We start from the raw sequence: 27,948 nt of genomic DNA on the forward strand, positions 1-27,948 counted from the left end.
TGGCTTCACTTGTCCTACCATAGCTTCCATCACCCTTCCTGTTGAAGTTGGTTCTAAATGCTTAAATGTTCCTTTTACCATTATCCCTGCCTTGAACAATTTTGTGTAAAGTTGGGTCATCCTTGGCTCACATCCATGAAGGCAGTCCCTTCCACAATTCATAAGTGTTTGAAATTCCCCTTCGAAGGGCAAATCATAACTATACATCATAGTCTTCTCCAGCCCTTAGCTAATCGTGGAAACTTTACTCTTGACTACTTTTGGCCTCAAAAACCTCAACCACTCAAGCCTCATCAAGATATCCTATTCCTTTCCTATCAAAAGTTTAAAACCAATAGAGTAGCTGACTTATCCTGAGGTAATTCTTTGGGATCCACTTCAACTGCTACCCCTAAGGATCCTCCATCGCCTACGTATATAGAAGTAGCTCTTCCTACCCCACATGTAACAAGTGAACCACATCCTAGACCAAGAATCCTCAATACTCATAATATTCCTCTTATATATGTTGCAGTTCCACCTCCACAATCCAATAAAGGACAAAGAGGGAAATGCTTGGCACCTCCTATCTCTCAATCTTTAGTGGTTCCTTTCATTCCTCCTATTCCTAGAGCAAAGAAAGAAAAGGAATCGATGTTTGATACCAACCTCCTTCTACAAAAGATTTGAGTTGTAATCAACAAAATCATAATGCAAAAGAACATCAACAAAGACATGGTGCCAAAGCTCATGAACTTGCTACAAATCGTGATTCTTCTCCTAAGCAGTCGAATGCTGATTGATCTCGCCTTTTGATCCTTCCTTGCCATCTTCCACACCTAGAGAAGAGCCTTACCTTGACCAACCTTATTGAAAGTTGAAGTTGTGAATTCCAAATGATTATTCTTCTCCTCCTATCAAATCTCCCATCATTATCAAATCAAATGATGATTCTGATAATGTTGAAATTGTTGAAAATGCTAATGATGATCTATCTTTGATGTTTTCAAAAGCGTTAACACTAGCTCCTAGTGGCACACATTGTGATCCATCATTAGAGCATGGTCCATGTTCCGCACTAGACATAGCTCCATCTGTTGTACTACTCATAGCTCCTTTGGCATTTTGTTCATCATCTCTAAATGGTGATGAGCAAGACTGGGAGGTGAATGATTTGCTAGAGTAGCTTGTTCATGTAGTAGATGCTTTGTTTTGTGTGTTTGATTGCATGTAATGTGATCTCTCATTGTGTGTTGCTTGGTGTGTCTTTTTGTTTGTTAAACTCTCTTTGGATGACCCTTTGAGGTTTCATTGGCACAAAGCTACAAAGAGATTGACCTTGTCATAAGATTCCTCTATTTGTATCATCATTCTTCTATATGTCATAAATGTGCTTTTGTGTTGTCTTTTGGGGACAATGCAAAGCATTGAGATCTTTTTGGTCTCTCCCATATTGATCCAAAAAGACTCTTTGTTCATCTCATGTGCTCTTCTTCTATTGTGCTTGTAGTTCCACTACAATTGGGGGATGAGGTCAATTCAAAACAAATATACGTGATATACATGATTTATTTGAAGTGCATACTAACCCCAGCTAGTGGATGCCTTATGTGCTCTTTTACGTCTTGTGAGCATTGCCTTTGATTTGCCTATGTTTGTGAGCATTGCACTGTTGCAACATGCTTGTCTTTCTACTACCTGATTAACATAATTAATCTATTTCAATATACTAAAATTGATTGAGAGACTAATCACAAAGCCAGTCATTGATATTCTTCAATTTATTAGTTATTAGCAAGTGCTTATTTATTTTTCTCATTAGATGATTAATTTTATTATTCATAGTTCTTAATATAGAACTCAGACCCTGCTACTACTTCAGTTTTAGGGAAGAAGGGCTTGTGTATGTTACCAAAGCGCTTAGAGACCAAATACAATAGGTTCCCTCAAAGTTTACAGATCCAAGTTGTAATGTCCCCTATTTGGTTCAAGATAGTTTTAACCGTAATTAATCGATTTCCAATATATTTATAACTTAACTAAATCATTTAAGAGACAAAACTATCTTAACATGAATCCAACCTAGGATGTTCTACCCTTTTTTTTAGTCTATCAAGTACTAGCTATCTTACCATACTAAATAATTAATCCTATTTTTGATTTATAAATCATTTATGCATTTATTAATTTTTAATTATCCATTAATTAATAAATACTTTGTTTTAGTAAATTAATAAATATTTATTAATTTACTAATTAATAATTACTTTTTATTATATTAATAATAACTATAATTATTATATTAATATTTATTATTATCCATCTTTATGTTATCCCTCATTGATCATTCTAATTATATAGATGCATAAATAAGTAGATATAGTAATGTGGCAGACAGATCTATCACATAACAGATCTGGTCTACCATTCTTATGTTCTTATATATTGGCATTTCATATATTAGTAATGTGGCAAACAGATCTGACACATAACAGATTTGGTCTGCCATTCTTATGTTCTTATACATTGGCTTTCATATACTTCACTCTTATACTAATATTATGTAATTTGCCTATCTGGGAATTTCCTTTATAAGTCTGCTGAAGATCAATCTAAAAGAATAATTTCTGAGTTATATTCCCGCCTAATATCATTACACTATATAATAATTATAATTACAGCTTTATTATTTTTATTAGAACTATATTATTATTATTAAGTTTATTAAATCCTACATAAGTATGATATCGGCTCTATATATTATGTACATACCACAAAGAACCAAGGTGCTACTGCCTGTAACTAAATAACAGTTCTGACCTGATATGATCGAGTTTGTCAGATAATGTCCATATCCCTTAGTCTTTTTAATGAAAATATTTAGTGATTAGAACACATAATTTTTGTCACCGATTAAGTTCTCCTTCCGGGTATTTCCAATTCAGAAATATCTAATGTGGTATCTTCAAACTTTGTTTATCAGTTTATATTCTATGACTTGCTGACTTGTATGTGGCTGTTGCTTTTGACTTCGATTAGAAGTCAACCCTTCTCTGAACTGACAGAAAGATCAATCTTCACTTAGTATATTGGCACGGGATCTATACATTCAACTACTAGGACCATAATTTATATATATGTGATCAGACTGTATGAGTTATATGATCGCTGCTTCAACCTGAACGATCCTCAATAAGTGTTGCACTATAGACATGGTGTCTGATTTGACAATAATAATGTGTTATAATCTACTTTCTATCACTGATAATACTTCTTGCTGTTTCCGATCAATGCTTTATAAGTATGCAAACGGATTCTCAATATTGTTTATAGTGATAAGATAGTTGCTATTCCTGATTTGTCTTTGGAAATATGCAATGTATGGGCTGTTCCCACTATCGAGCTTGATTGTATGCCACTGTTTTGGCCCCCGAGGGAGAGTGCTCAAAATGATCGATTCAATAATGGATACAAGGTGAATAACTGATGAAATCCCCTCCCCCTTTAGAATGACTATTGTTGTTTCTTTAATACGCTTCAAAGGGATATGAATACGAATGGTTGCAACTCTCCATTATTCTTTACAAATCGCACCTCTCGTATGCCGACTAATTCCTTTGTAAATCATTCCTTTGGAAGTCTTGGTAAATTGCTGACTTGTCTTGATTAAATTGCACCCTTTGTCATTATAATCGATGCTTTTTTTGATTAATTAATTAATCGTTGTTTTCCATAAAAAGATCACCTTGTAATGTCCCTTTAATCAAGACGGCTTCTAATCATAAGCTATTCTTTTATATTTTAATTAATTTTTGTATTACTGAATGATTAATATTACTATTAACATCAATAATTAATTACATAATAAATGATAATTTATTATTATGATGAAGAATCACAAAATCTATTATTAATTACATCACCAAGATGTGGGGTTATGACAACCCTCTCACTTTAGAGGAAAATCGTGAAGTCTCATAAATGAGACGATTTTCCAATATTATTAAATGTTAATTAATAAATGTTTTAATTATCGTATTTATTTAATCACAATAATCCAATGTCCAAAGAGGGGTTATGACACAAGCCCTTACCTATCTTGGGCCTATACCCTCAAGGCTTATGGATCGCTGATTCCCACCCTATCTTGGGACTTAACCTATTGCTTGGATTTAGACTGCCCCTCTTTGGAACATCTCATTCCCATCTTCTTAAATACTAATAGTAATAACATGATTCAGACTATAAGTATACTAACTTCTCATGCATTATGAATATATATGAAATTACGTATGCCTGTCATACATATTGCAGTCTATATTAATATACTAAATTCTGCATAACAACATTATTAGGCTTCATATATTAAGCATACATATTCAGCACATCCCCATACGTACCACCACAAACAAAGATGCTACTGCCTATAACTTAATAACATTTCTGATTTGATCCAATCAATGGTGATGTTGCTGGATGCTTTGATTCCTTTCCTTTATATCTCTCAATGTGAGAGAGAGGTCACACCTCTTCATCATGCATGCCCTTTGGCAAGAGACACACCCTTTCACCATTAGCACCTTTTGAAAGAGTGCAACTCTTCATTATTTCTGCCTTGTGAAAGGGCTATAACCTTTCATAATCAGATCTGCACTTCTTATTTAAATCAGATGTGCACTTCTCATTTCCCAATTATCCCCCTCTCAAATGAGGTTCTCTTCTCCCTTTTATATCTCATTGTTGAGGGAGTCACAACTTTTCCTTCCATGTCTTTTGACCATTCATTAACTTAATTAAATTTTAATTAATTATATTTAATTATATTAATTTAATTTTTAATATTTAAAATTTGTTATAATTATTTATCATTAAATTCTTTTTCAAAGTGGGGACATGTTGTGACCATTTCACACATCGCCCCATCGCAAATGGGGACCCCCTCTTTTTGCTTGTTTTTCGTTCGTTTTCGCTTTCGTTTTTAGGATTTTGTTAGTCAGTTAGTCGTCTGGATTTAGGGTCAAGCCTTAGGGTTTTAAATTTTGTCTTTTCAGGCCAGAATCCAGTCGTTTTTGAGAGCTTTTTTTGAGCTTCCTTTTCTAGGATGCAAATTTTGAATGAAATGAATTCGCCAAAATGGTCTAATTTTCAATTGGAATGTTGATGCAGAGCTTTAATTTGTGTAAGTGTTGAAAGTGAAATGTGAATTTTTGTCCGATTGAATATTTTGACCAAATTTTGACCTTTTTTGATTTTGATCCTGGGCATTTCAAATGATTTGTTTTCGCCTTGTGAAGTGATAAAATATGTAAAATCATGATATTTTGGCCTGTAGGAGCAAAATCGCTCCTGTCCCTCAGTGAAGGACGGGAGCTCGTTCTCAAATATCTTACTATTCCTGCAGGGTCAAGATGAATTACGAATTGGAAATGATAGAGAGAGGCGAGATCTTTCCATTGAATATAAATTGAAGATTTTCATGAGCACAGAAATGCCTCCAGGAGAAAAATCGCTCCTGTCCCTCAGTGAAGGACCGGAGCTATAAATTCAATTTTGCCTTGTCCTTGCGAGATTTCGATGACTTGATAATTTGAAAGGGTCCAAAGGAAGATGCTTTACCAAATGAATATAATTTGAGATGCAAAAATGAAGGAGAATGACCTAGAATGACCAAATCGCTCCTGTCCCTCTCCAAGGGACCAGGGCGAGGTACCTTGTAGCTCTCGTCCCTCTCCCAGGGACCAGAGCGATTTCCTTCATTAGGCAAGATCCGAGCTAAAATCAAGGCAAGTTTACGTACAAAGGCAAAGGAAAACATGAGATGAACGCATTGAATACAAATTGAAGATTTTTTTAGACGTCCACAAGAGTGCTAAGACCCAGTTCGCTCCTGTCCCTCAGGAAGGGACCAGAGCGATTTTTGGTATAAATGATTTTCTGGCCAAGTTGCAGACAATGTCAAGGCATGGACGAATGGAGTAGAGCATGACGAGTCCGTTGAATATAAACTTGGAACCTGACAAGGTGAAATAAGAGCCACAAGAGGTAGTTCGCTCCTGTCCCTCTCCAAGGGACCAGGGCGATGCAATGGTTATATTGCCTTTTACTTAAGTTTAAGACCGATCCAAGTCAAGACAAGGTGGCAAAGGACATTTCAGAGCGTCTTCATCATGCACAAGCACTCAAAGGTCGTTATAATGAAGAGATTTGCACCCTAGGACCTAGTTCGCTCCTGTCCCTCAAGAAGGGACCAGGGCGATGTTAGATATATTGGTCATTGTGTGCAAGATTTACGTAAGGACAAGATTTCACAAGGTCTTAGAGGGTCCACGGAAAGATAGAAAGGTGATGCATGAAGATTTCAAACGTTAAATAATCGCCAAAATAGACTTAGGGACCATATCGCTCCTGTCCCTCTCCAAGGGACCAGGGCGATTTGCTTTGGATCCTTCGTTTTGCTTCAAGTACGTGCTAAGTCAAGACTCCATAAGGATAAACAAGGTTCAAGCCATCATTTGAAGATAACATGCAAGAGTTTTGAACGTCCAAACATTGCTAATCAAGGTAAAAGCTCATATCGCTCCTGTCCTTTGGACAAGGACCAGGGCGATCCTATCAAAAGCGCTCATATTCCTCCAAAATCGAAACAAGGCGAGGTTAAGCGAGGCAAGGGACGACGTTTGGAGGACATCACAATGAAGATCGAAGATCAAAAATGCAAATTAAACGTTAAAAAATGAAGATCGCTCCTGTCCTTTGGACAAGGACCAGGGCGATGAACATCCAAAAGGGAACCATGAACGCACACAAGGCAATCAAATTCGAAGGACCATCAAAATAATCAATGTTGAACGTGGAGATGAAGGAGTTGGACGTAAAAAAATGCAAAAATCAAGACAAAATCATGGATCGCTCCTGTCCCTCTCCAAGGGACCAGAGCGATGAGGTACGTCCCTTTGTTTTCATAGTTTTGGCGCCAAATAAACAAATTCAAATTTCCTTAAATGCTAAGTTCCATAAAAAAATTGAAAATCCTATTTAAACTAGCATTTAATATGGTGTTGATCTTTTATTAATTATTTTTGCCTTTATTAAAATCGAAATTTGCAAATAAAAAACGTAAGGCATTAATAATTAATTAATTAATTAATATAAAAATCGATTTCAAGCGCTCATTTAAGGAGGTCGGCCTTCTTATTTTATTGAAAATCATTGAAAATCATTTTAAAAGTGGTTTTATCTCCAAGTCGGCCTAAGGGATAAATGGATACAAGCGCTATATATGGAGGGTGAGAGATATCATTTTCACATAATCATTTTTGCCCTCTACATGCGAATTAAGGAAAAGCGAAGATAGTGCGAAGTGTTTCATGTGTGTGGTGCGAATTTAAACCAAAGGTGGCGCTTAATTATCTAGGGTGGTGCGAACTTGAAGATCCATTTGAGCGATTTGTCAAGGGCGAATTTGCCAAGGATTGAAGACCACGTCAAAGGTGCAATTGAAGATCACGTTGAAATCCAAAGGTGGCGAAATTGATCTTTTGTGGAGATAACATTGAAGGCTATTTTTACCTCAATTTTGCCTAGGCGATCTTTTCCTTTTTTGCATTCTAGAGTTAGCTCTCTATTGAGGTATGGCGATTTAATTTTTATTGCTTTATTCTTTCATCGTCATATTTCAAATTTTGAAGTTTTGAATTTTGGATCTCTTAGCTCAATCGTTGTTTTTTTTAGGAAATGATAACTCTAGAGACTTATCATGACGTTTCCTAAAAACTTCTCTCTCTTATTTACGTTATTCATTGCAAAATCAAGTTCTTATAATGAAATGTTGTGTAGGTATGGCGACCCCGAAGGCGGGAGCATCCACCAGCCGCTCAGCTCTCATGAAAGAAGATCAGAAGACCGAAGAAGTGGAGACCAAGATCGTGTCAAAGTGGAGCAACATTGGAAATACCAACTTGGGGAACTTTAGCACGAAGAAGTTCCGAGAGGTCCCTTACATCGGCAAGCCATCACCTGTCGCCCGGAGAATAATAGAGAGTGGCATCATCAAGGCGGCCGGTTTTCCTCCAGCTATTCAATGCCACGAGTTGATGATCGAGTGTGCCCGTCACTACAATCCACAGTCCAGGACAATTGTGTCCAATGAGGGAAACACTTTGGCGTACCTTTCAGAGGAAGCCATAAGTGAAGCCTTCCATCTTCCAGAGCACAGGGACATGATATACAAGAGCATTGAAGGAGCCAGATCAGTGTACGATGATGATCCAGATGCTTGCCTAAGCATAATCAATAAGAACTGGCTACTTAAGAGTCGTCCCCGTCTAAGCAAGGTACCGAACACACCGCATCGGATTGATTTCCAGGAGGAGTACAGAGATTTGATTACCATGCTCAACAGAGTTACAGGAGCACCTCATGCCTTCTATTTTGAGAAGTGGATGTTCTACTTCATCCAGGTGATTGTTCAAGGAAAGGGTACAATACATTGGGCTAGGATAATTAGCCATTGCTTAGACGTACAGTTGAGGAGACTCAGGGCTACTAAGTCCTTCCACATGAGTTCATACGTCATCTATGCTTTGATCAGGAGTGTTGAGTACGCAGGACTACCTCACAGAGGAGTGATTGGAAGAGGACCCGGCGAGGTCAGAGCTTGTGAATCCTATACTTACTTGCATCATCCGCCAGGGAAGAACTACAAGTTAGTCAATGATACTTTCACAATGAACATCACAAGGACGTTGCAAGGTGGAATTCACAACAGATTATCTCAGGATGCCCAGGAGTTCATCAAGAGGTACGGTGCTTGGTTCATTCAGTTTCCCAAGTTCACTTACATTAGAGTGCATGGATGTCCTTTACCTCCATACATGTTGCCGAGGTACCCGACAGACAGAATTGTGTTACTTGAAGTAACAAGGCAGTTGGCAGCATATGTGAAGGCATTCAGACACAGACATCAGAATGGAGTCCAGGTACCTATTATTTTGGGTAATTCAGTTGAGGTATGTCCTAATGTCTTAGCCATGGATGACGCAGAGAAGGAGTTAGCCTTGTATTCTTTTTCATCTTTTGCTTGGAGAGAGAGCTTTGATCCACATGGACATTTAGAGGAGACGGTCGGTAGAAGATTTAGACATGAGCACCAAATTGAAGATTTTATGATGAACCTCCTAGATGATCTTGAAGTGAAACGAAAGATACATTCTAGATTGCCTTTGGATTTCATCAGGAAATGCAGGATTTACAGAGTGGCCGACCAAGCTCAGGACAATGGCAGGCACATCCAGTCTTCCTATGATAGAGAAAGCAAAACAATAAGGTTGGATTGGAATGAGCCCGAGGCCGTGGATTTAGATGCTTTGATGGCACCAGTCTTGTCTTGTACTCGCAGATGGGTAGACGTTCAACATCAGAAGATGAGAGAACAAGGCGTAGCTATGTCTTTTACTTTGGAAGAGAAACCAGCCGAAGGTGGAGCTAGCGTAAGTGAAGGCAATCCTAATCCTAGGAATTCAGGTGAAGGTAACCTTCGATGTGCCAGTGAGGGCAATCTCCATCCGAGAGGTTCGAAGAGAAAGGAAAGATCAGAAAAGAAAGAGCCTTCCAAGAAAAAGCAAGGGGCCAACAAAGATCAAGCACCAGGTACTTCTTCTAGACCAGAGAATAGAACAATTCGAGTGGAAGAGTCCATGGAGTCTATGGTACAGAATGACAGGCAGGAGGAAGGACAGACACAGCATGTTTCATCCGATGGATCTCTCCAAGACTATGATTTAGAAGAAGATAATGAAATAACATCTCCTCCTAGACAAGAAGAAATAGTACATAAAGAAATTCAAGTTCGAGAGACAAGATCGAATATCCCAGATTGGTTGAAGGAAAGATTAACTAGGGTGATCGTAGTTGAGGACGAGGACAATGCAATTGATTTAGAGAGCCTTGTTGGACGTTCACATGTGATAACAGAGAAGAAGAAGGCTACAAAGATGTCCAAGATGATTCGAGATGAGACTGGATCTAGGAAATTGCAGATAGCTACACCGGCAGCAGATAAATATGAGGGTGAGATCCTAGCAGAGGACTATCATATACAGACTATTGAGTTAGGACCGTCCACAGCAGAGCAGACAATGGATGATGCTACCGACACATTTGAAGCATTGAAAGACAAGCTTAGAGAAGAAGTGGAAAAGAATAGAAAGCTTGAGAGAGAGAGAGGTGCATGGAGGACATATTTCAGTCACATCAACGAACCTTTGGGACGTCAGGATCCAGTTAGATCACCAGTGCAAGCATTGCCCCTTCAATCAATCAATGAAGCAGAGAGATTCAGGAACCTGGTCCAGCGTACATGTAGTTGGATGGATAGATCTCATACAGTGGCCATAGAGTTTGTTACAAGGATGTCGAAGATCACTCATCAGGCTATCCAAGTTCTTGAGATAATCCACAGATTGATGGTAACAGTAGCTGCATTTGCCCATACCAAGGACGTTACCATCCCTGTCTTGAAAGTTATAAGACACACATCCAGAAGAATTTTAGCGCAGGAGAGGATCTTAGAAGGTGATTCTCACAGTTTGTTTCAGTGGTCAACCTTACTCCATATAAAGAGTGTTCTCTTCGAGGACATCAGTGTTAGATGTGGCCAAGTTGAGGAGGTGATCAATCCGATCCAGGACAGAGTATTTGAGATACTTCGTACCATTCTTGGCAGAAGGATCGAGGTCGAGACAGATGTGGATATGCAAGAATTTGAGGATAGAATCAAGATCATCTTTCGCAAGGACGCAGATGCTACAGATGAGCAGTATGATCAGATGTATGCCACCATGCTCCTGATTGATAGAACGAAGGAACTTGAACCTACTTGGGACGCAGCTCTTCTAGATGCATTCGATCAGGTTATCCACTTAGAAGAGAGTATCAAGAATCTTCTCGAGATTCCAATCACAGAAATCGAAGGAATCGTGACAAAATTTATTGCATATGCTAAGAAAGAGAATTGGAAAGGGAATAAGATTCTAGATGAAAGGTTGTTACAGATGACATGACATCTTATTTCTCATTGGTTGATACCTCCTAGGTTTTTGTGCCGAATTTAATATTTGGCTATGTATTTAATATTGTTCAGTAAAAAGGAGGTCATTTGTAACAAACCCTAATTAGGGTTTAGGTGTCATGATCTTGTCCATTGATTTGTTTTCAATCTGGACCTTTCATTGTAACTGGGGATGCTATTTATACCCCCATTTTTCATTTCATTTAGTAATAGTCAGATAATAGTCAATAGAGTAAGAGTCAATAGTTGATGTAAGAGAGATTAGAGTTAAAAGCAATTTTATTTTTGTAGCAAGATTGAGTCTTGAAGAGAGAAATTCAAGCAATTGTTGTACATGATGACTTGGAAATCAATAAAATATTGAAGTTATGGTGTTTTGTTGCAAATTTCTTGAGTTATCTTCATGGTTGTTTGGCATACTTGAATCATGCTCAATCGAAGTAGATTGTTAATTTGAAAGACTAAGTGTGAGATTTGATATTTGGTAGGATTCGCAATCCAAACCACTAGCTTCTTGCTGATTGTAGGAACGCCTTGCATGGTCGACTGGAGAACACTTTGAGTCCTTAATCTTCAATTATCATTGTGTCTTGGATATGTACCTTCATAGTAGTGTCCTTGGTCTTTGATGCATTGAACATCATTATATTACCTTAGAAGATCGCACTAATTTCAATTGAGTTGTTATCTTATGGCAAAATTGAAGTTGGTTGAATCTTGCCAAGTCTCATCCATGCTAAGTCATTCATAGGGTTAGGCTAGATTAGACCTCCTTAAACCCTATCCTTTTGCTATTTTTTAAAAGTTCCTTTTAGTTTAGTAAAATCTTCGCGCTTTGAATACGTAAGACCCCTTGGAGGAAACAGCAAATCACATCATACCACTAAAAAAGCTTGTCCACACGTGGAGACCCCACTAAAAGAACCTTGGAGTCCACCTAACTGATCCTTTTTGCAGATCTTCAGCAGTTAGAGACTATTTTCTCAAGAGAGGATAAGATACCTATTGGTATTTTATTCTGTGTATGATTGTGTATAAAATACACGTCAACAGGACATTACAGTCCGCCCTTCCCAAAATTGCTTATGTGCTCTCTTACATCTTGAGACCATTGCCTTTGATTTGCCTATGTTTGCGAGCATTTGTCTTTTGGATGTATTTACGCTACGTAAAAGCAATTGCTCCCAATAAGGCATACACAATCGCTTTAAAATGGGGGCATACACTCCACTACACTACACAGTGCACACACGAAAAGATTGGTTTGTACACTTTGACCACACACCATGGTTTGCTTGTGCACATTGCAGCACCCATTTTGCAGTTGCATAATCAAATTATCTAGCAAACAAAGGATTTTCTTTGTAATCTTCCTTACCATGAGTCAATTAGCATAACACACCTTGCTAGACTTGTTTGACTCTTCCTTCTCCAACATAACTCCTAGTAAGCATCCCTTACTAGTCCTAGATGTTATTCCTTTTCTTTTATGGGTCCTAGTATGTTTCCTATGGATCCTTACTAGCCCTATGATGTCACACCCTCTTTGTTCTTGCATGCTCCCAGTGTATGTGTTACCTATGTTGATCATGTTGCTCCTTTTATCTTGATAATTTAGATTGATAAGATCCTAAGTCCAAGGGGCTTAGTGTCGTCTTGTATCATTTATATCTTGATGAAAGTCTTTCTATGCTATCCTATACTTTACCAAGAGTATGAGTGTAACGTCATACTTTTGCTAAAGTGGGGGCTAAATGTAGTGTTGTGAATTGTATCCTTTTACAATTTCACAATCATTTTGGGCTCACTTTGGTTGTGTCCCTCATGTCCCACTTTGCTCAACCCATGCCCACTTTTGGAAGCTTAGCATAATCCTCTACTCATTGACCCTAATTTCAACCCAAAATGTCAAGCCTATGGTGCCTAGCGCCATAGACCTCCTAGACTATGGCACCTAGCACTATGGTCGAACCATTGTAGGCCCAAATTTGAAAACTTAATGATCACGATTTTGAATAGAGCAAAAGTGCTCACCAATGTCAACTTTCTTCGGAAATTAAACTTGAAAAGGTTAAGTTGTGTAAAAATACAACTCCCCCTTGTTAGCCGCATTATTGTATACGGGAATAAGACTAGTTAATTAAGTTGTAATCGGGTTTGTTAGTTGGCAGCCGAGGGGTGGTAGTTGCGGTGCGACGGTTGGCGCTCGCACCCCCTCGGTATCTTTATATACTTCAGAATGTATCTTGCAACGGACGAATTATGAATGGAATAACATATCTGATACTTGTCTGATTTCTATGGCATTGTTCTGCATTACGTACTTTATGCTTTAAGTATTCACCCGAGAGGGCAAACATTTGGCGTCGTTGCCTAGACGTACTCGGGAATGGAAGACACGGATGGGGCATGGACACGATGGGCCTACCCGTTGGTGAAATAAACCCAAAGGCCGACGACGAGCGAACGGAACTTTACACAGGAGAAGACACGGCAACGAAAGAATTTTCAATTCTGCTCCAAGTAGCTATCCAGACCTACGTCCGACGAGAGGCGGCGGAGGCAGAAACCCCACCAAGTGCTGTGTGGACAGCTCTGGAGGTTAGCCCGGCAGTAAACCGGTTGATGAACCCCCTCCCTCGATTGCTTGCACAAGCATCGCTGGCACAACAGGCTCGCCTGGAGGAGATTGCCCAGGAAGAGCGACGCCAACAGATCCTTCGACACTACGAAGAAAACAGCCGACGTGAAACGGAACGGGATGGCGCCAGGCCAGGAGGGAATTGAACCTTGAACTTTTTATATTCAAATAAAAGTGTCATTGACACGAGTTGTATTTGAGCAGATGAATTAATAAAGACGTGTTTTGATTTATGTATTGTGAGTTATGGAAATGTGCGACAATTAATGCCAAACCTATTGAATAAAGATAGAAATGAAAAAGCAGAAATGGACAAGTGGGAGGCCGCGCAGAGGGCCTTGATTCTGGAGCAGCAAGTAGAACGTAGACAAAGGCTGAGGCAACTTGCCGAAGGACAACCTGCCGAAGGGTGGCCCGAGGGGAACCAAGGAGGTGTCACGGAGGGTGCAGAAGCCGACGGAAATTTCTACGCGTCGCCAGATCATCGTAGGACGCGGAGCCACGAAGAGTTTCTGGAAGAAACAAGGTTACGGCGAAATCTAGTCAAGGAGACTCGGGATCAGTTCGGAAACTTATCCCTTACACCACGGAGTGAAGATCACCAACGGGAACCAGGAGGAGTGGGCACAGGTGAAAGCGGAGGGGAGGGCAACCGTACGGGTGTAGGTGCCACACACGACAAGCAAAACACCGTACCTCCAGTCGCCCACGCAGCACACACCACCAGCGCCACTGGAGGAAGCAGTGCAGGGTCACAAACACAGACACAACCGCCCCCAGGAAGACGACCCGGGATGGCGAGTAAACAAAAATTGCCAAAGTTCACAAGGGACGGCAAGGAAGACCCCCTACGGCACTGCCGTACATGTGAAATCATTTGGTCCACCAACGGAGTAACAAACCAGGATGACTGGGTACAGCAGTTCCCAACCACGTTACGTGGAGTTGCCATAGATTGGTACTCCGATGTAGATAAGCAAAAAGTGGCCACGTGGGCCAACCTGCAGAAGGAATTCACGGAGGAGTTTCGGTTGCTCCGTGATGACAACGAAATTGTAACGGAGATATACAGTACCAAACAAGGTACCAAGGAGACAGTACGGGCATACAGCAGGAGGCTGAAGGAATTGTTGGGTAAAATGGAAAGCCAACCAGCAAAGGGATTGAAAAAACGATGGTTCGTTGAAGGATTGAAATCCTCCCTACGAAAAAAGATGAAAATTGTACCCCCGACATCATATGACGATGCCTATAATAGGGCGATGGACCTAGAGAGCGAATACAAAACATCAAAGAAGAAGAAAAGTAATAAATACTCATCTGACGATGATGAAGACTCTGACAGGGAAAGCAGCAGCGGTGGCGAATCGAGTAAAAAGGTGCACGCTCTCCAGAAGGACATGGAACGAATGCTGAAAGAATTCAAAGCCATGAAAGGGAGTACAAGTAAGACTGAAGTGGTGCACCGACTGTAGGAGTGACGGACACACCAAGGGGTCCTTGCCCCAAGAAGGCTTTTTGCGACATTTGTCAGATTGCGGGACATTTGACAAAGGAATGTCCCTACAATATGAAAACCAGGAACCAACAAGTTCTCTTCACGCAAGAGCAACCGGTCGTCGGAACTTCGCAAACCGCCAACAATAATGCATCATCTGGCGGATACCGGAACAACCGGCGAGGGGGGAGGACCAATAATAATAATAGGAGCTGAATCCAATATGATGCAAAGGGACGGCCAATGATCCAGTGCCGAGCCTGCAATCAATGGGGCCACTTTGCCAGGGAATGCACCTCAAAAGAAACTCCACAAAAACTATGCAAATGGTGTGGGCCTGGAGACCACGATGATGGAACTTGCCCAAAGTCAAGAGTGAACCTGCTCAACATTGACAGGATGGAGGAACAGGTATTGGCAATCACACGGTCGCAGGCAAAGAAGGCCACATACTCGGACCCTCGCACGGAGAAGCAACGAGCGCTGGAGGCTAAGGCTGAAGTGGCGAAGGAAATGTTGGCACAAGGGAGCACCCAAGAAGCGGCAAGTACTTACCGCTCGGAGGCGGAGGAAAATATCTTGAAGCAAATGTTGCAGATTGAAGTACCTATGAAAATGAAGGAACTCTTGGAAACGATGCCGCAATTGCGTACGGCACTCCTACGTACGGTCCAAGTAACTCCGCACAATCAGGCAACCCGAAATACAGATGTTTTCGGCAGAACACCTACAGACCCATTGGTCCTGACACTATACAATGGCCGACACCCAGCGGTGGTAGAAATGGGAATACTTGGCACCATTTTGACTGACACTATTGTCGACGGCGGGTCGGGAGTGAATGTGCTTCCGGAAGCAACTTGGCAAGCCGACACTATGGCCATCAACCTTCAACTTACTGGGAGCGGATCAACATGGTATCAAACCCCTTGGAATGCTCATGGCGCAACAAGTGACCATCGGGACACAACCATTTGTCCTCGACTTCGTGGTGATTCCGCTCACCAAGAAAGGATACGACGCCATTCTGGGCAGAGGGTGGTTGGTGGCAGCCAGAGTGAATCACAACTAGAAGCGTAACACGTTGTCAATGGAGAAAGCCGGGAGAAAATTTATTATCGACCTGAAAACACAACTTGTGAGTGAAGAACTCGCGTCAAAGTCGGAATCAGACGGCAAGGGCGGAGTTGACGGAGGAAAGTACGGAAGGGAACCGAACGAGGAAGGCGTCCTGGGAATCCAAGGATGTTTCGAGGACGAGACCGATTCCCTTAATGGGCTCTTCCACTAGCAAATGGAGGACTACGAGCTGCTGTATGGATGCAACATGTTGCAGGTTGACGAGGATCGAGACGAGAACGAATTTCCGCCAGCGTACGGGGAATACACCGAAGGGGATGCCCCGGTCAACGAAGTACCAGTGCACAGGTTTGACATGACAAAACCAATCCGGTACGAAGAGTCCGTAAAACCTACAAACCTCGGCACAGAAGCAGAGCCAAGGAACATCCTGGTTGGCGACGACTGGAATCCAGTCCTAAAAGCCACTGCGTTTAAAATATTCATGGAATACAAGGATGTATTCGCTTGGACGTATAAGGACCTCAAAGGGGTGCTGCCAGAACTGTGTGTACACCAAATTTCAGTAGTACCTGGGGTCGTACCTGTACGGAAGAGGCCATACAGAATGAACAAAAACTATGCGGCGAGAGTGAATGATGAAATTGAACGTATGCTCGAAGCCGGGATTATTTTTAAAGTGCAGACCAGTGAGTGGGTGTCGCCCATAGTGATATCCCTTAAAAAGGAGGCAAACCAGATCCGAATATGCGTGGATTTAAAATGCCTTAACGCGGTCACCATAAAAGACCCGTTTCCAATACCATTTACGGATAGCATCTTGGAAGAAGTGGCCGGTCATGAAATTTATTCATTCATGGATGGATTTTCTGGGTATAACCAGATATCCATCGCCGAAGAAGACAAATTAAAAACCACCTTCATAGTGGAGGATGGCATGTACGCGTATAATCGAATGTCGTTCGGATTATGCAACACACCAGCGACCTTTCAACGGATAATCCTTCACATATTTGAAAATATGTCAGTAGGGAACTTCAGGGCGTTCCTTGACGACTGGTCCATCTACAATAACCAAGATACACATTTGGCCGCACTTGGCGAATGCATGGAGAGATGCAAGCGAGCTCGCCTAGCACTCAACCCCAAAAAAAGCAGATTCATGGTGCCTCAAGGGAAGCTGTTAGGACACATAGTGTGTAAGGCTGGACTCAAGACTGACCCAGACAAGATTCGGGTGATATTGGAAATGGAGGCACCGACAGATGTCACGGGAGTCAAATCCTTCCTAGGACACATAGGGTATTACAGGCGATTTATCAAAAAATTTGCTCAAGTATCCTGCCCTCTGGACAAGCTGACAAGGAAAGGCGAACGGTATACATGGGGGACGGCTCAGGAGGAGGCCTTCCAAGAACTGAAGTCACGGTTGGTGGGTGTGCCAATCCTAACATATCCTGACTGGGAAAAAGAGTTCCACGTACACGTTGATGCATCCAACTTTGCCATAGGGGCCACACTGGCACAGGTTGGCGACCACGAGCTAGATCACTTGGTCTACTTTGCAAGCAGACTCCTCTCGAAGGCAGAGAAAAATTATAGCACCACAGAAAGGGAAGCCCTCGAGATGGTGTACTCCGTCCAGAAATTTCAACATTACTTGCTGGCCACCCCGTTCACATTTTATGTGGACCACCAGGCATTAATGTACCTGGTAAACAAGCCAATTATCCAAGGACCAATCAATCGATGGCTGCTATTGCTGCAAGAATTTACATTTAACATTATCGTAAGACCTGGGAAAAGCCATGTGATAGCTGACCAGTTGTCGAGAATCCAGTCAGGAGAACCAGTCGAAGGAGTGAATGAAGATTTTCCAGACGCTCACTTATTTCGCATCGCGGTTCTCCCCGCCTGGTACGCAAGCGTGGGGGAATACTTGTCGACATCACGGTTTCCGAGGGAGATGCCACTAGGAGAAAGAAGGAAACTGGTACTGAGAAGCAGGACATTCCAACTCATTAATGGTCTCTTGTATAAAATGGGACCCGACCAGATCCTACGGCGATGCGTCCTAGAAGAGGAAATTCAGGGCGTCCTAAGGGAAGCACATGAAGGGCCCGCAGGTGGACACATGGGGCCCGACACCACAACGAGGAAAGTTCTGTTGGCAGGACTGTGGTGGCCAACACTACATAATGACGCTAGAGAGTGGGTGACGAGTTGTGATACATGCCAATGGGCCAGACAATCATTAAAGAGGGATTTTATGCCCCTCAACCCATCGAATGCACGAGAACTGTTTGAGAGATGGGGATTGGATTTCATCGGACCATTAAAACCAAATAGAGCCCAACAATGCAAATGCATTGTAGTGGCAACAGAATACTTGACCAAGTGGGTGGAGGCACGGGCCTTACCGGACAATTTGGCGATCAATACAGCAAAATTCGTCTATGAACACATCATTACGCGGTATGGGATTCCAATCCAACTGACGAGTGACAGAGGAGGACATTTTGTAAATCACATAATCAGATTGCTAACAACAGAGTTCAAAATTTTCCACTCCTTATCAAGCCCCTACTATCCGTGGGCGAACGGGCAAGCCGAGGCGACCAATAAAATAATCATGTCGGTGATTTATAAGTCTTGCGGAGTGGAGAAGGATGACTGGGAGGAGCACCTACCGTCAGTACTTTGGGCATACCGAACAACTTACAAGGTAACTACTGGACAGACTCCCTTCCAGCTAATGTATGGACAAGAAGCCGTAGTGCCAGTTGAATTCATGGTGCCGAGTCTCTGGATCGCCATCGATAATCGACATGGCGACATGGAAAGCCTGAGGGAGAGACTATACGCTTTGAACAAATTGGATGAACAAAGGATGATGGCTCAGTGGGCGACAGAGACAGCCCAACAAAGACGGAAGGTTTGGCACGACAAGCATGTCCGGCGAATGAAGTTTACTCCCGGGCAGTTGGTGTTGAAATTCAACAGAAGGAACGAAATCAAACCTGGGAAATTCAAAGTGCGTTGGCTAGGGCCCTTCAAGGTACGCGAGGTCGATACCAACGGGGCAATTAAGTTGTGGACGCTGGACAAGGAAGAGATACCAGACGCCGTCAACGGGTCGAAATTAAAAATTTATCACGAACGGAGGGATCCCGGACCATCCAGTCAGGATGCTTAATAGACTAAATCTGATATAAAAAAAAAAAACCGTACGCTGACCATACCGTACGAAATTTTATAAAAAAAACAAACGAAAGTGGGCCCACGTGGGACCACCAACGGTGGCACCACCATGCGGTGCTCACCGCACACCGCCAAATGATGCATAAAACCCCCGCCGTCCAGCATTTAAACAAAAACGCAACCCGCACACACCTGCAGCCCGCACCGACACGCAGCCACACACGCCCATACACGCACAACCGCACAAGTCTACTGGGGAAGGTTATTTGGAAAGCGGTAGATGGGTTTGTGTTTTAAAAAATTATAAAAGCAGAATTGAAAAAGTAATCTAGGACTAATGGACATAAACAAGAACAAGGCAGATTGGTGGAAACGGTTGCAACCGTTAGAAGACAAGTTGCGGGGAGGGCAAAAAGAAACCAGCGCAGACACAGGCAAACGGATTTTGCCATCTAGGGTGCGTATTGCAAGTAGTCTCAGTATGAGCACCAGTCAAAAAAGCAAGAAGCGTCGTCCCAAACCCTTGGCGACAAAGGACAAAGATGAAATAACGAGATAATATTATGTTCGAGGGTTTGAATGGAATCGACTGTCGGAACTGGTGGGCAAAGACACCTCAGGATGATTTGATAAAGAAAAGCCTTCGCCAGGCACAGGTACACTGGGCCGTCCAGATGCCAGTTTTTTCGATAAAGGACTTTGAGGTGGTTTTGCACGCCATGAGTGGTAGCTATGACAGACATCGCCACGAGTCGGTACTTGATTATCAACATCAAAGGATAACAGTGTCATTCACGGCAGGTGAGTTCACTAGGGTATTTGGCATACCGGGGATAAAAGGAAAGAAAATAGACACTTCACAGAAAATATCCCCAGAAAATAGTGCCACACTGCTGCAGTTGATGTTGCGCGATAACCTTACCCAGGGCGAGAAAGATAGCCTCAAGAGTGCAGGCAAGAGTCGGGGGGTGAAGAAACAATTTTTCGCCAAGGGAGTATGGCGATGCCTGTTGTCGGTGGTGAAGAGTCGCCTCACAGGTGCCACCCGCGCGTCGGACATAGCCATTGCACAAATAGTGTTGATGAACAGGTTGCACAATGGAGTGGTATACGACTGGGCGTCACTATTGGCGGATAGGATGGACGAGTTTATGACGCTGCAATACAAAAAGCTCTACATGCCGCATCACGCCATTGGATTATTCCTCGACACAGTCCGCACGCAAATCACACCGGGCTCACAGCCATTGGAGCCGCAAGGGCGTGTTGCACCAGACCAGCCGCCCATATTCTATTGGTCACACTTGGACGTCTTGGCACATGGCACATGGCACGTTTGGGCACAAAAAGAAAGGAGGCCGCCATGTCCGATACGGAGTCCGACACAGAAGAGTCTGAGGCTGATGATGCAGAAAGTGGCAGGGAGGAATCCGCAGACACCTCCTAGGTAAGCGGAGGAAGCTTCTGACTGACAGGGAGAAGAGGCGACCAGTGGCCTGAAGAGGGGGTAGTGGAGTCGGCAGGTACAATAGGGTCTACTTTAGCATCACAGGTGCAGGTCCACTTTACACCAACCCGCTTACCGGAGACTTGTTAGTTGGCGGTGTCGCGGTCCTTCGGGACAGTGAGTGTAGTCACCACGGTACCAGTTCCTAGCTTCGGGCAGCCTCGGGTGACAATAGCCATGACACCACCACGGGTGGAGACCTTGGCGAGTGCAGAGACTTCCATGGCCCACGATGTGCCAGAGGCTTCCATGGTGCACGAGGTGCCAGATGTGACAGGACAGGATGTGCCAAGGTTGCCCAGATATATGCAAGAGGCAATGATGGCAGCAGGCACTCTTCATGATGACCTCACCAACTTGTTGAGTCGTTACCAAATGGCACCCGTGGCATCAGGAGAGGCCACTCTATCCCCAGGGCGGACCATGCATTCCTTGGATGTCATTGATCTCGAGGAAGGGAGTTCCCCGAGCAGCAGGGCAGTTCAGAGGGTTGCCTCACCCCCTGCGGTGGTAGTAACCAGTCCGTACAAAGCAGAGGGGGTGCCTGTGGGAAGTTAGCAGGGTGCAGAGTTGGAGCAATTTATTACCGAGATGACTCTAGGAGCACAGCAACTTGTGTCATCTGCCACGCTCCAGGCCGATGCGACCATGGTTGAGCAGATGGAAGGGTTGTTGACCTTTGCCCGCACCAGATGCCGAGCTGAGTTTGAGAGGTGTTTTGAGTGTGCTGGGTGGCCGAACACGGAGAGCCTGGCGATGCTAGAGGCTTGGCGCCTCACTGAAGGGGTTGGCGAGACCCGGATGCAGTCGTTGGTGAGAGAGGTAGAGCAGGCCTTCCGTGAAGGTTATCTGGAGCTTCGGAGGTCACAACAAACGACAACCAGTTGAGGCTTTGAGGGCTGGCTACCAAGTTTCGAGAGCTAGAGGCTACCATGGCATAGAACCAGACAGCAATGGACACTTTAGTAGCAAAGAAGTCTGCCTTGCTGATACAATTGGAAGAGGAGAGGGCATCGAGGGAGCTATTGGAGACTCGGTTGGTCAGTGCACTAGAAAGTGTGGACAAGAAGGATAAGGACTTGCTCGAGGCAGCCTATATGGTAAAGACTACTATGGAGCGGCAGATGGTCACGGAACGGGATCTCAAGAGGAGGACGAAGCAGGTGTATGAGCTCCATGGGCGCTTGGCGTCCACTGCTACACCACCACCGGCGCCTTCTTCATCAGGGACGCCTTCTGCACTTCCTTAGTTTTTTTTCTTCTTCTTCTGGATTTTTGCGAGCTCCATGTATTCTCCATTTTGTTGTAAGTTGCCTGGAGACGACTTTTCTTTTTGGGGGGGGATGATGTTAGCCGCATTATTGTATACAGGAATAAGACTAGTTAATTAAGTTGTAATCGGGTTTGTTAGTTGGCAGCCGAGGGGTGGTAGTTGCGGTGCGATGGTTGGCACTCGCACCCCCTCGGTATCTTTATATACTTCAGAATGTATCTTGCAACGGACGAATTATGAATGGAATAACATATCTGATACTTGTCTGATTTCTATGGCATTGTTTTGCATTACGTACTTTATGCTTTAAGTATTCACCCGAGAGGGCAAACACCCCTCTCATTTGTAATCATCCTAAAATATTGAAATCATTTTAGTCCACAATCACTTCCAATTGAGCATTTAATCAAGCATCTTTAGGGCAATTGAGGAGAAATCTACATACAAGCATTCAAGTTTGACAATCATGATCAAGTTATATGTTCCTCCATGATGAAGGCATGCACTAAACCTATCAAGCAACATCAAGCTATGTGTGAGGCTTCAAGGCAAGGAGTTTCATATCAAGGTATCATTTGTCAATTCAAGCATTTCCTTAAGGTTTTCAACCTTCGCCCTACTAGGGGTAAGCTCTCTTTCATCCAACATTGCTATAGGGAGGTGGAAACACCAACATGTGTTTTGACTTAAGCAAGCCCCTACACAGCACAACATTTTTCCCTCTTTTTTGTGTGCAAGTTACAGATCCGACAGCCAAAAGTTGCAAAATTGCACAAAGCAAATTGAGACAAAGTTTCAGACTTTGAACAAGCGAAAACCCTAGACTATGCCGATTTGCACACCTAACCGACACTTTTTGGCTGAATTTTGGGGGAATGATCTATAAAGTTTAGTGTCGTAAACTGTAACCCCTTAAAATTTCACACTCCTTCTTGGGGCCTTACATTAGTATACCCCCTCATAGCTCTTTCCAAGCTTATTTCTGGCCCTTTTCACTGCCAAACTGTCATCATGCGTTCAGTTGGTGACCAAATCTTGTGCCATGAACCTTTGCACTCCACACCTACCTCTATTCTACCCCTTTCTAGGTGGATTATGGTGATAGGTGCCATAGTACTAGTGGACTAGGACAGTAGGTGCCATAGTCCCCCCGAAATGGACCCAAATTTTAACTTGTCAATGTGCATGTTCCTGCCATTGGTTATCCGATCCCGATATTTGAATATGACCTTTGGAAGTCAGCCTTATTTATGAAATACCTTGGGAACCTTATATAAGAGCATCTTTCCTAATTCGTTTTCTCCGCATGCATTCTAATCAACTTCCAGAGAAAGTATTACGAGCGAATTTCTTCAGATTTGAGCATTATGGGGCAGCAAGTTACAGCAATCTTCATGCAAGTGTGTTTTTCATGATTGGTCTTGTATTATCATGTCATGTTATTGCATCAACACTTGAGGGTCCTATGCAAAGAGCATTGCATCATCAACATTATCAAGTTGAGGCATAATCTTGTCAATTTACCATTTTACTTCAGATTTAGCTCTACCATGCAAGGATAAGCTCTCTTTTTTTAATCGTCATTGTTGTAGCGAAGGTTAATTCTTAACCAGGGTTTGATTTAGGCAAACCCCTATACAACCAAACACTTTTTCTCTTTTTACTATGTGTAGGTGACAAATCTGACAATAGAGAGTGGCAAATCTAGAAAGTGCAGACAAAGCTACATAGTTTCAGATTCAGAACGAGCGATAAACTCTGGACTCTGTTCAAAAGTCAGAAGTGTCTGACACTATTCTACTGAAATCTCAAGAGGACTATCTACAGAGCACCTCGATCTGGATTCCACACACCTGAGCTGACAAAAACACCCCTTGGATAGTAGCGCCTCTCCACAGTGTCTGGCACTTTCAGGCCCAGATTGCATACACAGATTCCTCTCTATATCCCATTTCCAGATCTGAGTTTCTCTCTTGGTTTACAGTTTTGTATCTTCCTATTTATGTTGTTTCTTGTCAAAATCCCTAGTTCTTGCATCATTTCTCATTCTATCTTATCCAATCATACCAAATCACAAAAGAGGAATAATCAATCAAAGCGCTCAACTCTCCCAAGGGTCTAAAGTTGGGCCTAATAATTATTCTTTAATGAATGTTGATGTGAATGAGCTTGATTCGTAGTTTGCATGTTTGGACAAGTGAACCCAATTTCCACTACATTTCAAGAGCATCCTGATCCGAAATCTGAAGTTTTAGTTGACGGAAGCACCTCCAAGTCTAGGGCACTTAGCACACTTGACTGGCACTTTCAGCTCCAGAATTCAGTGACAAGCTCCATCAATCTTATTTTGAAATTTGTCATTTTGTGTTAGCTTTCTATTCTATATCTATCTGTTTATGCTAAATCTTGTCAATTTTGACTCATTTGACCTAGTTCTTGCAGTTCTTGCATCTTCATAACAAATCATATCCAGTCATATCAAAACAAACAAAAGGGAGCAATTAATCAACAGTGCTCATCCCTCCTTGAGGACTGAAGTTGAGCCTACTTGATATGAAATGATATCCCAATTGGAAATGTTTCCTAGTTTGTACTGCTAGGGTAAAGACCCCATTTCCATCCATTTCAACCGCTAAGTTCAATACCAACAAAACCAATTGACCAGCACAAATTGGGCTAACTTGCATCCAAAAAGTAATATGTATTTTTTACTCATTTTGAGAGCTATTGTTCAACTTCATTTCTCTAGTTCATAATATCATTTTCCATATGGTTCCTGATCCCTCACAGTTGAAGAAAAAAGCAGCTTATGGCAGTTTGTAGCCTCCACAATGAACAAGGGCAGGTCAACTTCAATTTGACATACATAGTATAAAAATCACTCAGAAGAATGACTTTCACACGCATACACACATAGACATGCACACATACAGCTTATGGTAGCCCCTTTGTTGTTTACTGCCTATTTCTACTTGATTGAATATCATAGAGTAAACAGTATAATGAATGCAGAAACTATAAAGAATTCATAATAGCAACTACACAAAGTTTCTCGCTATATTCATTTATGAATTTATACAGAATCAATTCAAGGAAATTAAATGCATGTGTCTCCCGATCTCATTTACAACTCAACCACCAACAAGAATGTCAAAAATGGCTTCCTGAAGGTGTGTAGATCACAAGATTGACACAGTGGAGCACAAAACACATCAGAAAGATATAGGGCCTACCACTGCCACCAAGGTAACACGTAGCAAGTAATTCTTCATCTTTGGGCATACATAAGCCTCTAAAAATAAACAGGCACTCACAGAAAAAGGTATAAAGGCCCACCATCTGGCTTAACAATTTGAAATGTGGCACCGTATAAGTGGTCCACATATACCGTCATAATTGAGATGTCCATCCACATGGAATTAAAATAGATTGAGCTTCACGGAAAGCAACAGATACTGGTGTTGAGGACGACTAGGCTAATCCATTGGAAAGTATTGGATGGCCAGCATTAGAGCACATAGGAAAATTACACATAGAGATGTACTGAACATTAGTATGACTTCTCTCAGATGGCTTGGCATGGGCTATAAGGACATAGGGCCACACAATTGTCATGAACTTTGGCAGACTGGACCAAACAAGATTTAGAGCCAACAGGACCACAGCCCAATAATAGCCTTCTTTCGCTCTGAGTATTTAAAATTAAAAATTACTATTATCTTATCTCTAATAAATCTCATTACATATCTTGCTTCCAAGCACAGTCCGACAGCCCACGATAGCATTTGATAATAAATTGAGAGATACTTATAGAACAGAAAAGGAATCATTCACTCATAGCAGGATTTGAGACAAGCAGACAGATGACACCTAAAGAGAAGTGGCAAGAAAAGATAAGAGTTTTTTGCATACACTCTATATAGAATGCCCAACTTACAGTGATATTTGGATCAAGTATATGCAGGGCCCCTTGAATGGGGAAGAATAAAGCATGTAGGAGGAATTTTGGTCCAAATCGATAGGAAAGCAAAACGAAGATTGTCCTATAGCTCAGCCCTTCTAGGTGGTTGTGACAACGCAGACATCTGTGGTCCCTGATGTGATTGGGTGTCAGCGACATAATCATAATCAGTTCATTTGATTGAGATGGTCAGATGATTCCACTTTGCTTTTTACTGAATTTATAGGTTGAATGCTATCATGGCCCTCTTAAAGTTAAAAAGATCTTTTCAGGGGAAGCTTGATTAGGATTATGTTCAAATTCCATACGAGTACAGTGTTTCTATATATATATTTGATTTTGCACATACAAGACCCTTCTTGCTAGAAGTGAGTAATTTTTTTTTTTAATGATATTCTTGATAAATTTCTACCCATAATGTTGCAACCTCATAAACAAGGCTATGCTAATCCACCTGCATAACTTTTTCATGGACCAGCTGCAGCTCAAACCTTACACCTTCCAATGCCTTTTCTCAGCATGATGCAGTGCTCTGCCACTCTGAGCTAATGCCCCTTTGTGGTTCAGGGTGTGGCTTGTTTTCTTCCAACGATGGGAGATACATATATGGCATACTCTGTGTGTCTGTATGTGTAACCCGTCTACAACTCAGGAGTACATACAAGGATGACAAATAAAATCAAGAGTTAAAAAGCCGTTGTAAATTATAACAGAGACAGAAACGCAATACAAACAAAGACAGTAGAAAACAAAAATTATTGTAAGAAGAAAATGTATTACATGATCAGTTCTGAAGGACAAAACAGCAAAGTACAAAGATTAACAGAAAAATTCAGCTGTAGCAACCCACTAAAAAGCTACAGCAGACAGGGCAACACTAAAAAATTTAATAAATATAAATCTGCAAGAAAAACCATCATCCACCTATATCAGGAGACAAAAAAATATCACACCCTCAATTCAACCTAAACACGGCATTTTAAGGAACGATTGAAGCACAAAAAGAAATCATCTGCTTATATTGAAGAGAATTTGAGGGCAGTGAATAAAACCTGGTCAAGTGCATTAAGGATGTCGAGACCTGAAATGGCGAAGTAAGCGAGAGTGAGTCGATGGTTCTCCTGTTCTTGATAGCCAGATGGCATATCCTCCAGCATTGCAAGAAGGCTTCGTACGTGCAGCTCCCTGTTAAACGAATCCATTCTCGCTGTCCCTTCGATCTTAGTTTCTTTAGGAATTGAAAATTGAACGAAAGAGTACTGAAAGGTCAAGAAAATAGTTACTGATTAGAAGAAAGGTTTCGAGCTTTCTGTGCACTTTAGGACGAGGATATATTCCTTTTACATAAAAATTTCCCGACCTTTTTTAAATTCGAAGAAGGAAAAAAAAATTCCCGGCTTGCTCGGATAAAAATGTTGCAAAAGTGTAGGTATATTTTAATTTTGTTTTATGTATATATATTTTATAGGGATATTTTGATAATATTGTTATATTATATTATTTAGATTGATTTGATATTTTCATTAATGCAGTTTTTTAATAGCTTTTTACAAATATAATTTAATTTTTATTTAAATAATTATAAATTTTTATAGTATACTTAAAGCTGTGATTATAAATTTGATTTACATTTTTTAAATTTGAATCTCATTTTTTAAAAAATAACATGTATGTTTAGGTTGTGTCTTGAAAAATGTTTGAGTATGATTAATTAAAATTAAAAATATAAACATGTTGAAA

General features: G+C 41.7%; 1 protein-coding gene across 3 annotated transcripts in view; it reads right to left on the minus strand.

Annotated features, from left to right (window-relative positions):
* The window catches only part of LOC131027676 (geranylgeranyl transferase type-1 subunit beta), a 185,226-nt gene extending 157,650 nt beyond the window's left edge, over positions 1–27,576 (minus strand). For all 3 annotated transcript variants that reach the window (XR_009102524.2, XR_009102523.2, XM_057957757.2), the window contains exon 1: positions 27,261–27,576. Coding sequence is in view for 1 of the 3 variants with exons in the window: in XM_057957757.2 (XP_057813740.2) it covers positions 27,261–27,410 (150 nt within the window). In the remaining 2 variants the exon portion in view is untranslated. The remainder of the gene's footprint in view (positions 1–27,260) is intronic.
* Positions 27,577–27,948: the final 372 nt, after the last annotated feature.

Source organism: Cryptomeria japonica, chromosome 8, assembly GCF_030272615.1.
Source record: "Cryptomeria japonica chromosome 8, Sugi_1.0, whole genome shotgun sequence".
Lineage (NCBI taxonomy): Eukaryota > Viridiplantae > Streptophyta > Pinopsida > Cupressales > Cupressaceae > Cryptomeria > Cryptomeria japonica.